Below are 18,533 nucleotides of genomic sequence, written 5' to 3' on the forward strand. Positions count from 1 at the left end.
TATACTTGTAGTTTGAGGGTGATTGACAGAATCATTTCGTCAATTAGAATTATGGGTTCAAATCTCATTCGATAGAATATATGGATATTGAATGCAATGCAAGGTTGATTACGACATTAACAGTTTAAGTTTAATATTTATATATAAACGCAATAGTTCTGAATACAATTCCCAATAAGATAAAGTGTGGCGTTAACTTGTACCAGTCAACACTAAAAAACTTGAATTTGGGAAATTGGAGAACGAACTGTCTTCATACAAAGCTTACTTGCCTAACATGTTACATATCACTCCCCATGCACATGGTATACGGGATAATGCGTGAAACCGATTATTATTTCAAGACTAAAATAAAAATAACAACCCAAAACCACATACGCATAAAAAAAAACACAAAAATGATAACCGTTCAAACAAATGAAAAGTATAAAGGCGACGAGAGAAATATAGCTTCATATGCCGCTAGGCCGGAACAATTGAATTATATCCAACTATTAAACCCAGTCAGGCTCGAGTCCAGTAAACTGTGCCTCCACTGACCGGTGGTGGTGCTGGTCGGTGGTGGTTGGTGCACCAATTTGTTCTGTGCCACTGTTCGACCGCCGCCATTTAACTATTCTAAGTCGAACTGTATATCATGATTTACTTGAGTTATTCCAATGTTAGGTAAGGAGAGATATGTTGCATTTGGTTTTATGACTTCAAATTTAGGTTTAAAGAATTATTATATTAGAAGAAAAAGTACGTAGTCCAGTCGTGGTGCAAGGGCCATGTGAGACTGTAAACACGACAAGCTGTAGGTTCGATTTCCACTCGAAAAGGAAGTTTCATATATCATTTCTTCGCTCTGGTGATCTGGTGTTGAGTTCCACCACTTAACATGCAATGCCTCGAGAATTCGGGGGAAATGGAGTGCCTTAACTCTAGGTTCCCTCTGCCTCCCTGTGCAGTGTGAGATACAACAGAAAGCGTATTTCGCTCCAAACAAAACTAAAACGCAACATAAAATATAGCAAATATGGAATTCTCTTGTTTTGTCGACAAGTTGGTGTCGACTTGCACCCTTTGTGCATTAGAGCAGCCGCAGGCCGACACCGACTCTGGGGGTTTGCCTGAAACCACAAAATATCTATAGCGTTGTGAAAGCCCAAATGTGGTAAGTAACTGATAACATCGAATCTATTACTAAAATGTAAGGAAGCATCCTTTTATATGCTATTTTTTCTGCTATGCTATTTTATAGGTTCAATTGTGTTTTAACGTAATATTTGCATGTATTATATTAGATATTCTTATTGGAGGTTCAATTGCCAGTTGAGGAAATGAAATATTTAACATTTTCATTTCCTAACTCTGATAACAAGGCGTAAAGTGGGTAACGGAATAGTCTTAGTGAGAACTGAGTGTCTTAACACTAGGTTCCCCCATTCTCTCCGCCTACCTTACTATGTGTGGGATACAGTGTGCAGCTAAAAAAAACTTACTATTTACATATTTGAAACTACAGAATATAAACATTTACACTTTTAAGCACCAGTAACTGCCATCTCAAGAAAAAAAAAATGATCTCTACCAAAAGTATACTAAAGCGTTATGACATTATCCGTAAAAGTTTCCCCTATACTCGCGTAACTCTAAAATACGTGAAGTGTAACCCTAAACTCGTTGGAAGTTAGTTAAGAATACCATAACGGAATACAGAGTAGAACGCCGAGACACCGCGGAGGTACCCCTCAAGTTTATGCATACGGGATGAGTTGGTATTAGTTTGCAACACGCTTCTCTACATTAGCTTTGTACTGTCATTACAATATCTCTGATATGTTGATGTGTTCACTAGTTTGGAGGTCTGATGTAAATGTAAATGTAAATTATAATCAAAATGTTTCATTGAACTTATCTCGAGCGAAATATTATGCGGGATAGTACCCATCTGCGGGATTGTATATGCGGGATTGCTCTTATTTATGTATTATACATGGGGGTGTTGAATTAATCATGTAACTTAACTATTTGCAAATATATGTATAACCTTTTAATAAATATTAGTAATTATAATAAGCATTTTTTCGGTCTATTTCTTTTTTTAAGGTTCCGTATCTCGAAAGGACAAAATAAATTTGAAATTAAAATCATATATTCTAGTCCCTTGGAACAACAAAATCAAGCTTAAAAGTCAATCCAATAAACGTTGTTGTATTTCATATGAAATTCACCGTGAAATTAAGACCTATAGAGTACTTCCCATTGACCTACAGTTATGACAATTAGGAAGAAGTGAGAACTTGCAGTACAAACAAAATAATAAATCTAAAAAGTAAAAATTTATAGATATTCCATGAAAAAATCATTACAAACATATAATTGTAGTTCGCTTCATACAAAATGAGTGCATATGTCTGTAAACTTAAGTTATTTATACTATATTTATACCTGAAATTGGTACAGAATCCTCGGTATACGAGTCCGACTCACATTTGATCGATAGTTTCATTGTAAAATCGTTAATATCGTATTCATTCGTCCATGTATTTCTTATTAGAAATCCAAAATAAATGCAATCCAAAATAGGGTTATAGATCGTCAATATTGCGCTGGCAGTCAATTATTTGATAAGCTTCGTCACCCCTCGCCCAAAAGTGTTTAGAAATCACATGTTGACTTCTCGTCACCATAGCGACGCTGTAAGAAAAATACCAGTACTCAATCGAAAATCGAACCACAAACTTAATTATCTCTCTCCATTTATTCCGCCCTTCCTCTCGCATTAAGATCCGGTTGCCTAAAATTAATTTGTTGTCCCAATATATTGCCAGTAATCTAATTGTCTCTCCTTCAAACTCGTAGGGTTTTAATTTCCTCGAAAGGGAAGCTTTTGTACTAATTATTTATTTAAATACCGGAATATTAATCCTTGTTGTTGAGGCCGTTGCAGCGCAGGGGTTCAAGCGTGTGACTGTAACGGAACGGTTATAAGTTCGATTTCCACTTGAGGGAATAAATTAATATTTATGGATATTTTTATACCCAATGCCTCGAAAACTCAGCAATATAGTGAACGAAGTGTCTTAACTCTGCTATGTGCGGGATGCAGTGTGAATATATAAAATAAAAAAAATAAATAAAAAAGAAAAACACCTACGCAAAGGCGGTCTTATTGCTTTAAGCAATCTCTACCAGACAACAAAAAATGTTAATACTTAAAATATTTTAATTGAATATAATTGAACTGGTACGCTTATGAGGTTTCAATCAATTAATTGAAATTCATCCACAAAATATAAAACCATCTTAAAACTCAAAATCCACTTCCCAAACATTGTCATCAAATCAAATAGAAGCCGTAACCTTACTAAATCGTTGACGGATTTCTCTCCCAGAAATCCCGACGTGATCATAAAGAATATACATTGAAATGAATAGGTAAGGTCTTTGTGAGCAAATTGCTGGAGACGGAATTGAGTTAGGCCGGACGGAGAGCCACGACCTCTGACCCTTTGTCGCATCATCAAGCTACAAATTGGCAGTTTAGTTTCCGCTACCGGGGCGCCCCGGGCGGTCGTTACCGTAGTGTATGGGAGTCGGCAGAAAACAACAATAACTAAATATTGCATTACAGCAATTTCTATATAAACAGTCTCTTTAAAAACTGGCGACTGTAAGTGCGACAGGGTGTGGGTTCGATTTCACTCGAGGCTATGAAATATTTAATGATTTCATTTTCTTAACTAATAACTAGGCAAAACTAGTTGAGTTTGACCACAGAGAATTCGACAGAAAGTGGTAACGGCGTCTTATAGGAACGGAGTGTCTATACACTAGGTTCCCAAGTTCCCAGGTTCCCTCTGCTTACCCTGTGCAGAATACTGCGTGCAGCTAAAATAAAATAAAAATCTTTTCAATTTTTGAAATTTATAGGCACCCAAATATCAGTATTTTATTGCCGCGGTATTATTCATAACTAACTAGTTGCTAACTACGGACACGTAACACGTAATTAATTTATCCAATTTCATCAAATTATACATTAGCGATACGTTGTTATTATACAGTGATGACTTGTTTATTATTGGTATATGTTATTAAATATATTTCGTATGCTAATATTGAGGAAATGCGGACCCCCTGTCAGATGGACCGACGACATAAAGAGGTTGACGGGAAGCGGATGGGTCCGAAGAGCTGAGGATCAAGTGTGGTGGCGAGAATTGGGGAAGGCCTATGTCCAGCAGTGGACAAAAGATGGCTGTTGATGATGATGATGATGCTAATATTATAAGCTGAAGAGTTTGTTTAATTGAACACGCTAATCTCAGGAACTACGGATTGGATACAAAATAGTTTTTGTTTTGGATAGTCCACTTATCGAGGATGGCTATATAGCCTATGCTATATTATGTAATAGGTACCCGTTAACCACTTCGATGTCACCGATGGAACCTGCGGTCAGAGTTACCCCGGGAGTTTAGAATCTATTACCTATCATAAACAACTATTGGTTATTTCTATTTTGGTTATCCTATTTTTTTAATAAATTAACAACCGCACACAGTAGCGTAGGCAGAGGGAATCTAGTGTTAAGAAACTTCTTTCCTCATCTTGCCGAATTCTGGAGGCATTGCGTATTTGCGATTTGTCTTGACACCAGAGAGAAAAATATAGAAATATAAAATATTTAATTTTCTCGAGCGGGAATCGAATCCACAACCTGCGCTCACAGTCACACTTTGTCCCCTGCATCACGATTGACCGCAATAATAACAAACAAATAAATATAAAGTTTATATGACCACAGTAAACATTTACAAAGCCCAACATTTCATAATTCGTAGTTTAATTTCAGTTCATCAAATAGTTTCAGGTGAGTTGCGAGATTACCTCGTATTTACCGGACTGGCAATCAGGGTGCGGGTTGAAAGCCAGCATACGCTAATGAAACGCGATGGGGCTCACGTCACTGTGCAGCCAGGTTAATTAAATTTTGACACCAGAACTGCATATATATTCAACAGCACGTCCTATCTCCGTTATTTATGGTCGATTTGATTTGACAGTTTATAGGTGTGTGAGGTTTACGTAGTTTTATATAATTGTAAAAAAAATACTTGAAAGCAAAAGATATACTATGTATTTCATTTTTTCACATTAGTTCTCTAAAATATATGGTGATAATACAATATTAATAATATTTTATCATCTTAAGAGGCTATCGCTTAGCTGTTGGATCAAGAACCGGAAGCAAAAGGCAGTTTTACTTGAGACGGCGCGTAATGTGCGGAGGTTCCTCTCTCTGGAGCCCTAGCCACCCATGGCTTGGATCTTTGTCCCGCCCTCGGAAGAGTGGTTTTTTATGTTTTTAAATGTATTTTTTTATAATAATTTATATTTAAAAATGTAAAAAATATTCACTAATTTAATAAAAGTATATTCTGTATATTTTTATCCATTTTCAGTCGATATGGAACAGTATTTACTTGATAGATTAGATGGCTAGGCGCGTCCGGCAAACATGTTACCCGTCGGTCAAGACACATCATAAATCAATTTTACAAGTGTATCCTAAGCAAACCTCCTTATTCGAATAAACAATAAAGTAATAAAGAGGTATATATAAAATGGAATAAGAATAAATCGGTATTGGGGTTGTGAGATAAAAGAGAAGATTTTTGCTTTATATAAAGTATTGGACAACACTGTTAGATATTACATCGATATAATTATGAGGACAATTATTTTCATTGGCCCGCTCTAGAAGTGCGGCGTTTAGTTACACCTCTCAACATGCAGAGTCTCCAATTTAAGGAGAAAGCAAAAAATGGAATATTAATATTTTCCCTATGAATAGAGGGCTAGGCGGACCGTGTCCACCCCAGAATAATGATATGCCCATCTCAGACATTTTACTAACGAGATACGCGCCCATGTTCCCTTCGCATAATTACGCTTTAGCTTGTAGCCACTACGTTATTTTTAGCTAATTCTGCTTATTAGAAAATTAATCATAATTTTATATAATAAAACCTAATTATCGAACCGAAAACAATGATACCGACAATAAAAGCTAAAAGGTAAAGCGCAAATTTTTCATATTTCAGCCAGAAAATACAATATAGGTAAAAGTGGGTCAAAGTGAAAATTTTACTACCTTTAAATCCCAAGTCTTCGTGACACTAAAATCCCTTAGGCGGTATTTGTTTGTAATCCTCACGTCGCATTCATAGTCCAGACGAAATCCATAATCCAATTAGGCTTCAGCCGTACTGCATCCACCAGGACCTACGAGTGCTTGTCACACTGGATGTGACAGCCAAAATAGCAGCAGAAACTTTAAAGCTGTGGCTTTGAAATATAGTTCCTTTTTATTATATTAAAGTAAGGAAGTGAGATCCGTGATTATAAAGCGCTCTCAAGTCTGAGATCGATCTTGAGATGCCGTTTTCATTCCTAAATTTTCTCTATGGATGAAAACGGCATCTCAAGATCGATTTCAGACTTGAGAGGAAGAGAAAGAAAGAGAGAGGAAGTAATTAATGTCTATTGAATGTAATGCAGGATAGCTGCCAGCTAATGTAATAGATTGTACCATTGATTTTGAAAAGAGCTGATAGAGATGGTAGCTTTTTGTTCATATATTCATTCGACGATTCAAAAGTGCGTATAGTAATTGCCTATTTGAATAAATAATATTTTGAATTTGAATTTAAAATCTAACAGTCATCTATTAAAGAATATAAAAAGAGATCAGTACAGTACTCTTCCAGTAGTGAATATAGAGTACAGAGGGATTTAGTGGAGTGCGGCTGGAACTCAACAGTCAAGTGTCGTCGAGCACCTGGACGTGACTATCGACTGCTGTAATCTGCGCTTGCCATTAAATAGCACATACCAATACATGTATTGATATAGCAGGAATAAAATTATTTGAATAAAATAAAATATTTGTAAAAAATCAAAAATATCTATAGAAGAATTTAATCTATATTGAACAAATAATACAATATGAAATATTATAGTTTATTTTTAAGCTTCACGCTGTATCCCGCACACATCAGTGTAGGCAGAGGGAAGACAAAGTGTTAAGACACTCCGTTTCTCATTTTCCGCCCAATTTTGTAGGCATTTCGTGCTGAGTAGCGTAACTCAACGCCGCCTTTAACTTCATTCCAAGAGAAATGAAACGATACTCGAACTAATGAAAATATTAAATATATCATTTCTTCGAGTGGGAATCGAATCCCCAACCTGTTCCGTTAGCAGGAACACGCTTGAACATACCTACGCCGCGACTGGTATTGGACATTATAGTCGCTTATGTTGAATAAAGTAAATTTGAAATATCTGTTAAAAACTCTCCAATAAAATTGTTTTCCTCTCATTTGAAGTACTCACGTGTCAGTTCACTTCACTTGCATTCTCCATTAATTGATTGACAAGTGTTTACAAGACTCCTTAATTGGACTCTCTGTCAGTGGAGAGTGTGATGTGACGATGGGTTTGAAAAAAAAGTGTCTGCGAAAGTGAGGGTATTTGAATTTTAAACGGTATTCGAGTGGTCTGTCTGCTTTGAACCGTGGCCTGGCTGGTTTATTTTATTTGAAAATATTTAAATTATTTTATAAGTTGTGTTTTTTTTTTAATATTTATAGTAAGAGTTTGTAAATATATTACGCGAATTATAAAATGTGTTATGCATATTATATTTTATTTAAAATTTGTGGATAGTTATTGCAAATTCTAAATAATATAAACAAAAAAATCTAGAACAAATTATGAAACAAAAATGTTATATTACTACCACTTACTTATTACTGTAATAAAAGTAATTCATGAACGCAGATTTTAAATAAAAAGTGCCTCTCTTTTTTGGGAAAATATTCAACAAAAGTAATTATTTAACAGAAAAAGTACATATATCTACGTGAGAACCTTAAAAGCTATTGCTTTATAATCGACAAAGTAAATATTTAACGTTTTTTATTAGAAATTTTAAATACGAATCCCTAAAATGATGCATCTGCAATACACACCCCGTAGGCTTAGCAGGGAAACTTTTAAAAAGTTACAATTGCCGTTTTGCATTTCAAATTCTATGACATTGAAAGGCTTTTAAGGCCATTAAACAATAGTGACGTAGCAAAGGGTCGACGGACGACACCGGCACCGGGACGACGAGGTTCCCGTCAACCCGTGCGAGACGTCCCCGCGCCCGGAACACAATCATTAGTGTGTTCACTCAACTCGAAACCGATTTCATCCCCCACAAGTGCGCTTCTTTGAAACTGGCAATATTGTCGAAAGGAAAACTCCTTAAGAGAAAAAAAATATTGCGCGACTCGGGAAATGAGAACGGTATGTCGAAGCAATCGGGCGTACGTCTTGCCAGCCAATATGCCTCGGTTCACGTTATAGCTGACTCCAGGAAAGGAAATACTTGGATTAGACTCCCACCGCCCGCGGTTGTAAACTCGAGCGCCTGAAACAACTTCGTTACAACTCTTGTTTCTGGTCGGCAATATTAGTTTTAGTCAAAAAGCTATTTTTCATCCCGCCGTCGAAAGGCTTCTAAAGTTTTCTAATTTAACAAATTCACTCCCAATGTTTCGTGAAGTGTTCGCTCCGGGCTTGATGAGAGGCTAGGAAGTTTTTCAGATATTGATATCGAGTGTTTATTTGCTGAAATTATTATAATTCTACAGAACTTTTCATGTCAAGTTATTTCAATTTTCTGTTAACTTTTGTTTTACCCATAACAGAAGATAGAAGAAAAATATGAATGAATTGTGTTATTTATTAAAAAAATATTCTTCTCTGTTTCGTAGGTATTACTGTTTCCTGAAGAGGGCTGGGCCCGAAGTGCCTCATCGTCGTACTGGACTTTGCAGCCCTGCTGGTGGCGGCGATCTCGTTGCAAAGTTGTTGAAGTGGCGGGGACTAGAAGGTGCTTTTTTAAATATATTTTTTATATTACCAAATTATTTCATAAAGTACATTGTATTTTCAGTGTACTTGTATGTAATGAAATTCGGACAGAAGGTAGAGAATGGAGTATCTAATCACTAGTTTCTCTTTGTAAACCCTGTTATATGGGGTATAATGCGTGAAACTAAAAATATCAGTATCTAGTTAATCATTTAGCAGATACGTACAATCGTGATGTACCATATTCTTCAGGTCAAGTTTAGAGAACATATATAAATTTATAAAGATAAAATAACATATTTTCTACATATATAGATAATACATATATAGATAACAAATGTAGTTTATTTTTTACTGTCAAATCTATTTTTGTTAAACACTTCAAGTAGCTACTGCATTACATAATTACCCTTATATTAAAAAATATTAAAAACAAAAATAATGAGACCTTTAAATATTATGCCATCAACAAAACTCCATTAACGAAGCAAAAGAGGCAACATTTAAGAAAACCTAATTTAACATAGGACGTAATGAACACCTTGGAGATAATTTAAAAAGAAATAATGTTTCCGAACTTGAGACCGGAAGCAGTATATCATTTTGAGCGTTGGACGTGCTTTTCGCAATTAACCGTACGCTCAGGTAAGCGAGGTAAGCGAGGTAAGCGAGGTAAGTGCGCTGCCTCGGTTTGACAAACGACCTGAGGACGGCAAACACTGTCTCAGGATCACAGTCCGCTACAACTTCATCGTAGCTAATGTATGTATATGGAAACAGCAATCTGTATACATGAGTACTTTCTAGTGCGATATTGTCTGTGTATAGCTTTACGTGATAAATATGACTAAATAAGATATTTATATAAAATGTTGTTATAATTAATAAAATGTTTAATATAGCATGTTTATTGAGAAAGTATAAATAAATATAAAGATACTAATAAATTTGAGTTCACATATATTAACAAAAAGTTTTTACAATTGACTAAATTCACTTAAATTCTCTACTGCATGAAATTAAATTAATTAAATTCTGTATTTTTTTACACATTTCAAATACTATAAAAATGTACGAGTACAATACGAGAAAATGTCGAATTAACAGGTCGAGAAAATGTAGATTTTACAACAAGCCACCTATAAAATATATTTAAGCTATTAAAATCTAATAATGTATATTATCTGTACACTCGCCGACATAATCTGTACGTACAGTGAAAAGTGGCGGGAACGTGCCGTAAATAAAGATGGCCGCCGCGCCAAAGGGCTTAGCGGGAATGAGATACTATTTATTAGACACACCTCCGCCGGTTCACAGAATACTTTAGCTCTGCTTTATTAGTCCATGTTCAACATTCCCAGATATGAATATTTTATTATTATTCCCTTGCGAATGAATTTGGCAACAAAAACACCAGGTTTGTGAATTTTGTATAAACAGTGGGTACGTCTTGATTTATTTCTTTAAGATTAGACTTAACCTATGAATATGGTAAGGGAAATACTGTAATAAAAAATTAAACTTAGTTCCATTAAAATAATTAAGTAACTGTTATTTCTTAAACTTATAAAGGTATAAGTGAGGTAAAAATACTTTAGTTTAAGCAAAACTTTTTTATGCAAATTGTTTTCCAGACATTTGAAACTTGTAAAACTAGTGAAGTTATTCTACGTAATGTTTAATTTTTATTATCTAACTTACAGTCTTAAATTCAATTTCGTTTTGTATTCGAGTTCTAACAGAGCTGATTTTCGAAAGATTCCCACAGTTATGGAGAGAATTAAATGGCAGCGGGACTGTTAGCGTTAACGATTATTGCCACCGACTATTTTGCCTGAACGACGCGTATTTCATGATAAAACCACCCTTAAGATCTCTTTATAGTTTCTACTATTTATATGTGGGTTAACGATTTCTTTACTTCATTTTTATATCATATAAGATGTGATAAACCTTTGGTTAATATTAATAAGAAGCTTAAGAACTAAACAAAAAATAAACTTAATAACATTTATGCAGTCCATTATCTATTTTATTAAATATATATTTATATTTCTATTTAGATACAAAATAATAAGAACTTTTTCACATTCTTTAAAATGTACCTCAGAATTTCGCTTTTCCATCAACGATATATTCAATTTCTGTGTTCAAAAATAAAGTTGAAAATACGGCTTATTGCTCCACAGTCTACAGTCTACAGTCTACGGCACAATACCCGTACTTTCTGAGAACATTTCAGTTCGAGCTCGTTCCGCCTTTGTTTCGTGTTATGTTGCAACTTGTTACCAGATCTGGCAGACTTGCACGTAACAAGGCACCCAATTTTACCTTCCCATTTCTCTGGGAATTTCCGGGGACGTTACGTCGGCAGTAACGGGTGGGAAGTAGTGGAAAGCGTGTAAGGTTTTTAATTGTTACGTGGGAAGTTGTAGGGTTTGTGTTGTGGGCTATTAAGAGGCCGGCAGCCATTACCTCGGTGGTTAGGGCTGCGACGTACGTGTTGGATCTGCGCCCTAGTAACTGAGCTACGTGATCCGCATTGAGTATGAGGTGCTCTATTCGCGTCCACGATGCCGGAAAAGGCACACGTTCTTGAAAATTTCTAATAATTCAACCGTAAACTTCGATTCCTTTTCTTGTACAAAATAACTGAACAGATTTGTTTTTGTTTTAGTATGTGCTTCAATAAATTTTGTACTGTGCTATCAATATTATTTTTTTCTCTTTAAAAGTCATTTTTACTAAAGTTAAATTAAATCTGGGTTGACAAAATGGAGCTTAACTAACTTATGTAACCCATTTATCTAAATGTAGAATAAATTTACCAAATATTACTTTGTTCTCTCCGCTTTCAACCTCTCCCTACTACTAGGATATATAGAGAAACAAAATGCTAACTCATTCCGTTCTCTACATTATCCCATATTAATTCAAGACATGATGAAACTTAACTCTTCGCTTTATGCTATATTACTATAGCTGTATAATGAAAATTAGGAATCCGAAGCTGTCAGCCTAAATAACCTAGTGAAAAGAATATTTATCTATAGATATCTATTAGATATTAATATAAAATATTAATTTAAATAATTCTGTCTGTAGGCACAGCACTCACGCACGGATGGTGGTCAGCGGCGTCAACGCAGTGTATATTGTTGGCACGTTCAAGCATCTAGGGAGCGATGCCGATTTTAAGGTAAGGATGAAGTTTAATATAAATTAACATAAATCAGCTTTACGCTGTATCCCGCACACAGCAGGACAGAGGAAATCTAGTGTTAAAACTCCCTGTTCCCCAATTTCTGCCGAATTCTGGGGGCATTGCGTGTTGAGTGGCAGAACTCAACGTCGCGCTTTTGCCTCGTCACCAGAGCGAAGAAATGGAAATATAATTTTAAATAAATATTTCATCTCTTCGAGTGGAGATCGAACCCACAACCAGTCGGTTTTACAGTCACATTTAGTGCACCTGCGCCACGACTGGCCTCGCTAGTTTAATATCTAAATCTTTTATTTTTTTGTATTATATAATCATTATTATTCTACCTCTAATTTACAAGTATGTTTTAATTAAGAATGTGTATTGTGAATATAATATTGTACTTAGTGAAAATCTTAAATTGTAAATTAGAAAAGAAACGAAGTTGTAAAACCTTTTTTTTTCAGCTCTACGTTGTATTCTGCCTATCCTATTTATGAAAAACTATATGAAATACCAATATGTAAATAATTTACAAAATCAATACAAATATCTCATTTTTCTCCTGGAATTAATCCCTGCGTTTGTCAGGGTCTGCCTTTCTGCTTAACCTACTCTATTTTGCACAGTTTTAAACATCGTTGATGGTAGCATCCCTCCAAATATCTGAACTCTGTTAAGAATTAAATACCTAGATATTATTTTGCCTAATTCTAAGCCTACTTTAAGTAGGCGATATAAAGAAAATATATTTATAACTTGTCATTTTGAAAAAAATATTACAGATACGAACTATGTGTTACATATAAATATTTATTATGGTATATAATCTCAATTGCATAATTTAATAAAGTGACAGCCAAGTCATAATTAGTAATTATATCATTATACTATTTTCCCCATCTAGAAAAATAAATCATAATCGTTTTTTAATTCCATTAAATATTGTAATAGCAATTAATCTATGCAATATTTTATATACTTTAAAGTTTTTTATGTTTTTTTGTTTATTTGGTATTTTTATATGTAAATTATCATTAATGGAAAATTTATGATAATAATTAAGTTAAGTCTTAAATATTAATTTTATTTATGCTTATTTTTTGTTATTTATGCTTTAAAATTAATAATTTAATTATCTTCTAAATTAACGAGGTACGATATTTGTTTAATAATCTAAGGTCTGTTCTAAAAATATGTATTATTAGGGTAGAGATTTACGCTTCAGTAATTAGACTAATTAGTCTGGCTGTTTTTATCGTTCACACTAATCGTCTGAACTCACGAAAGAAATAGGTGTCGATTTCCATTTCATTATCCGCCTACAGTTATTAAATATCCCATCAAAAAGCTCTTAATACTCGACATTTTTTTATGTACAGACTTTATTATATTTAGAGCTTGAATTTTGTCTCGAGTAAACATCTCTCCGCACCTATATAGACGAAGTCGAGATCGACGCATTACTTAACATTGAACTTGGCTCTCATTTCATGTTTATATTTTGAAAGTTGATGTGAAGATACAAACTATCATTTGCATTTTTCCCTCGTGTATATTTCTGTTGTTAATTTTATTAAATAACATTATAAACACAATTCTATATAAACATAGATAAATACTATGCGAAGCAAACACCTACATTCTAGCCTACTGATTCGAATCAGTAACCGCCAAGGCCTCTCGGGGTAATTTAATATGCTTACATACATCTACGATGAATGTACATACGTACGTATGACTAATATATACGATATTAGTCATACGTATATGGAGTAATACAATAGATAGAACTACTTTTAATAGAAACAATTTCTTATTCTTTTTTCCAGCTTTACTTAACAACGAATGTTACTCAAGCGGACTTCAACATGGGGTACACTATGACGGGCACCCTGGAGCGCGGGAGTCGATCCCTGAACACCTTCCAAGTGACCCACTTTGCTGTACTCCGCCGCTGCGACCACGAAGCACACCATCTTAAATCCGCGTAAACGTCTTATAACTTTAGTTAAGACTTATTTTCTTTGTTATTTTCTATTGTGTAATTACAGGAACTTTACATTTTTGTAATAGAATTAATGTACTTAGACGACTTAAGGATTTCTTTTATTGCAAGGAAAATAAACATATAAAAATCATACCATAATTTTGTCCATATTGTATATATTATTTGTTTTCGTATAATAAAATTGCTGTGTAGAATTAGATTGTGAATTCTCAGATAGATTTTCTAGTGTTAGCCTTAAGAATATTGCGAAGCGATATTGTGATTTAGTTCGAGCTAGAAATACTTGTCACTAGTTACCCCCCTAAGGAAGTCTAGTCGAAGCGAAGTTATAAGCGAAGTTAACGGTAGTAGAATAAATTTACATGCTTATTTAGTATTTAATTTATATACAGTAGAGGACTTGCTTTAGTAATAGTAGATGTGTAGTTTCATAGATGCATTATTTTTATAAGGTTAATTAATTAATTACTAAAATATTTCAATAAAAGTCCATTCGTATAGGTAATAGGGTAAGTTTTAATTGTAAAATGATCTCATACTAATTAATATAATGTTTAATTAAAAGAAAATCAGGAGTCGGAAGTACCTGCAAGAGAAGCTGAAAAAATGCTTAGGCGTTAGAAATTTGGATTACGGTGTAAATAGATATTTGTCGGGATTTCGAACGATATTACGTATTTTATGATAGGACGTGGAGTGGAAGTGGAAGATATTAAATGGCTGTGAACGATACGGGAGTCCTCGCGACTTGACGGACGTTGTAATGGCATAAACCTTATTTGTCAATCATTCGATTTGCTAATCTAAACGGTTCAATATAGAGAAACCAGCTTAATATCATTTTAATTTTATTTTTGCACTTAAATTATTAGTAAATATTAATAAGTATTTAGGATTGTTACTTACAAAGCCTTACTAAATCATTTTCATCAATAATTTTAGGCGTTTAAATTTTTTTCTTTTTAATTTTGTACTGTTAAGTCAGTTTTGAGTGAAATCTTTTAAAAGCGTAAATGTTATTAAACTGGAATGTTTGTAATTTTAGTTCTATAGACGTTACGCTATGAAAATGACTTTTACTTTATTCATAATTCAAAAATTATTTATGGTATAATTAAATCAAATGTAAGTAAGTATCGTTTTATATAATGTTTCAAAGGAGGAAAATACATTGAAAACACGTTTGCTCTGTAGTTCTGTATAGATAGGTATGTGAAAGAAAAAAATATTTGAAAAGTGCTAAATGCTTCGAACACTGGATGGTAGCGTTTGGTTTATATGAAAGTTGTAGTAAGAAAACCTTTTTAACTTGTGACTATCTTAACTAAATCAATTTAAATGTTTTAAAGATAAAAAGTAGAAATTAGACACTTAATTAATAAGATGTCCGCTATTTTATAATATCTATAACAGTATAATAAGAGCTAAACGTCCAGTATCGCACTCCCTCCAGTGTTTTATACACACCATTTTGTACAAAGCTGGGAGTACGCTCCATTTAGCTTTAGATGATTAAAATTTAAAATTATAATAAAATTTCACACAAAATATTTAGCTTACGATACGACACGAAACAAATATCCACGTCAAATTTTAAATTAAAAATAATTAATTAAATAATAAATCAAAGTTTTTTTTTTCGAAAAGAATCAACCAAACTAAGGGAAAATGTTTTAAAGTAGCCATTCTTTTACACTAAATAAGTAAATTTAATCGATATCTTATTACGTATTTCATTATTTATTATTACTTTCACTCATATATAAAAATTAATGAGTTCCTTAAATGTATGTAGAAAGGAGAAGATCCTTTCATCAATGTTTATGTATAGGTACTAACACAGATTATTAAATTCTGTTTAATTTTAATTTAATTTACAATAATAAATTACTGTACATTATTCTTTATATTATATTCTTTTATGAGTTTTTAAACTTAACCTATAATTAATTTTATGTTTTATTAGCACAAATTTATGTGTAAAAATAATAATTCTATTATTTTACTGTCAGTAAAACTTTAAAGTTACTTTATCTATAATTAAAACGCAATTTTAGTAATTTAAAAATCTATTGAAATAAAATAAAATTAAATATAAAATTGTGTTTTTTACTAAAAATAATAAAAAAATTATTTGATTGCCACATTGTCCCACGCAAAGTTTAATTTATTTTATAATATTTAAGAATATTGTGAAAAAGATTTATGTTATTTTTTTTTGAGGCATTTAATTGTCCGTATAATGTAAAGATTTACAAACGTCGGTTGTGATATAAATAATTCATCGATTTCTTTTTATGTGGTATTTAAACGTTTGCTACTTAACTAACTTATAAAATATGAAATTGTATGTATTATTTTTTATATCAAAATACAGTAATATTGTCAGTCTAAAGCGTTTGTATATTTAATAAAATGAAATCCTCTTACTTGAACTAAGACGTTAATGTTGTTTTCGGATTACTTTAAGTACTTGTGAATAATTTATGTATAAGCAATGATCGAAAAATAAAAAATAAAAACAAACATGAGTAAAAAAATACGCTTAAAAATATGTTATTGTTGACATCTTAACCTTCAGGGCAAGAACTCAGGTTAGGTATGAAACTATTGTACTGACATCGTATTTTCTTTTCCATTTCTCTTTCTTTATAACTCATTCCTTTTTACTTTCTTCAGTGAATTGTTACATTTTCCAAAATTCGAAAACAAATCAAATAATCAATATCATTATAAGAGTTTCTTAAACAAAACTTACTGGTTTTTTTAATTATATTTCGGATAGCAGAATAAATTAATTAAAACTGAATAAAAGAAATATTAATGCAATATTTTTATATATATTAATAAAAAAATACATTAAAAAAATATGATTTCGTTTAAACTTAAAAAGTAAGTGCCGTATACTTGAATCTAGGGAAGTACATAATAAAAACGGTGCCATCACGCCGAGCCGGAGTTCAGCCCAAGTTTTCCAAATGGAAAATGCCAAAACGCTTTAGAGAAATGAAAGTGCGCCACTAAAATGGTAAAGCAGACATTTTACTTAAATTTTGTACAGGTAAAGTATAAAAATACCATAACCTCAGTTCTCTTCAGGCGTGCACTACTATAATAATGTATTACTCCATTCACTAGTTTTCAAATTTTATTGCAAATATACTTTTATAATTATTTAGAAAACATATAAAAATTTTCACCAAAACCTTGGACCTATCAAGAGGCGGGGGTTCAAATCCCGCTAATTTTATATTTTTATACGTTTTCTTAATACGTATTTTTCTTTCCTAAGTGTGGTACAACACTTTTAAAATATTAAAACTTTTATTTATAATGCCTTTGAAGTACTCTCAAATATGAGATTTTTTTAAACAAAGGTCCCTATAATAAATATTAAGATTACTCCATATATAAAAGAATAATATTTTTATGTTCTTAAATAATATTTTTTTGAATATAATATAGTCAACAGCATATATTTTTGTAAGCTCGCTCAATTCAGTTATATGAAATAAGTATTGTAAAGCAAGTGCCAAAACGTAGGGAGCTTTTACGTTAGGTATTGTATTGTAATTAACGTATTGTAAATAGATTCGCTTCTTTTATGTCGTTATTTGCATACTGACATTATTAAACTGTATTAATGTAATTGTGTGTTTTTTTTTAATTTCCCTACAATTTATATTTTACTAAATATAATACCCAATAAAAAACGCATAAAAAATTTAACGTTTTCTAAATAAATGTTTTTCTTTATTAAGTGTGGAATAACAATTTAAACATGTCAAAAGTATTAAGACAATAGACAAACTGAAGGAATGCCCTGAATTGCAATTAATATTCATTTAAAAAACAAATAGATATATATATAAACTATCAAATCTTATACATGCTACATATATTCAGCTTCACACTGCATCCTGCAAATGGCAAAGCATCCCGTTCCCATTAAGACACTTCCGTTCCCCACTTGCCACCGAATTCTGGAGGCTAATATATGCGTAAATATATTTTTACATGCACACATACACACAAACACACTTTTCCCTTGGTGTCAGAGCGAAAAAATGAAAATATTAAGAAATAATAATTCATTCCCTTGAATGAGAATCGAACCTACAATCTTCGCGTTACAGTCACACTCTTGTGGCCCTACACTATGACGGCGTTAATTCACATATGAGCTATATTTATTTAATCCAAGATGGCTAGAGCATGTTTCCGCTAAAATTGGATTACAAATAGAAGCCAAATATATATAAGAGTAGATAACTAGCGTTAGAAAGTTCTGTTTTTTTTTATATTATAATATATAATATTTTATTCATATAAACCATAGAATCACACTTAAACCTGTTGTACCAAGCAGTTTATGTTCAATGTAAATTTTTTTTAACA

General features: G+C 32.6%; 1 protein-coding gene across 2 annotated transcripts in view; it reads left to right on the top strand.

Annotated features, from left to right (window-relative positions):
• Positions 1–17,784, top strand: part of LOC146539045 (uncharacterized) — a 48,819-nt gene extending 31,035 nt beyond the window's left edge. For both annotated transcript variants that reach the window (XM_085185872.1, XM_085185871.1), the window contains exons 3-5: positions 8,820–8,938; positions 12,028–12,121; positions 13,957–17,784. In XM_085185872.1, coding sequence (XP_085041998.1) covers positions 8,820–8,938; positions 12,028–12,121; positions 13,957–14,118 — 375 coding nt within the window. In that variant the 3' untranslated portion in view covers positions 14,119–17,784. The remainder of the gene's footprint in view (positions 1–8,819; positions 8,939–12,027; positions 12,122–13,956) is intronic.
• The last annotated feature ends 749 nt before the right edge of the window (positions 17,785–18,533 follow it).

Source organism: Heliconius melpomene, chromosome 5 (genome assembly GCF_056956725.1).
Source record: "Heliconius melpomene rosina isolate 202511_hmr_F chromosome 5, ASM5695672v1, whole genome shotgun sequence".
In the NCBI taxonomy this organism is placed as follows: domain Eukaryota; kingdom Metazoa; phylum Arthropoda; class Insecta; order Lepidoptera; family Nymphalidae; genus Heliconius; species Heliconius melpomene.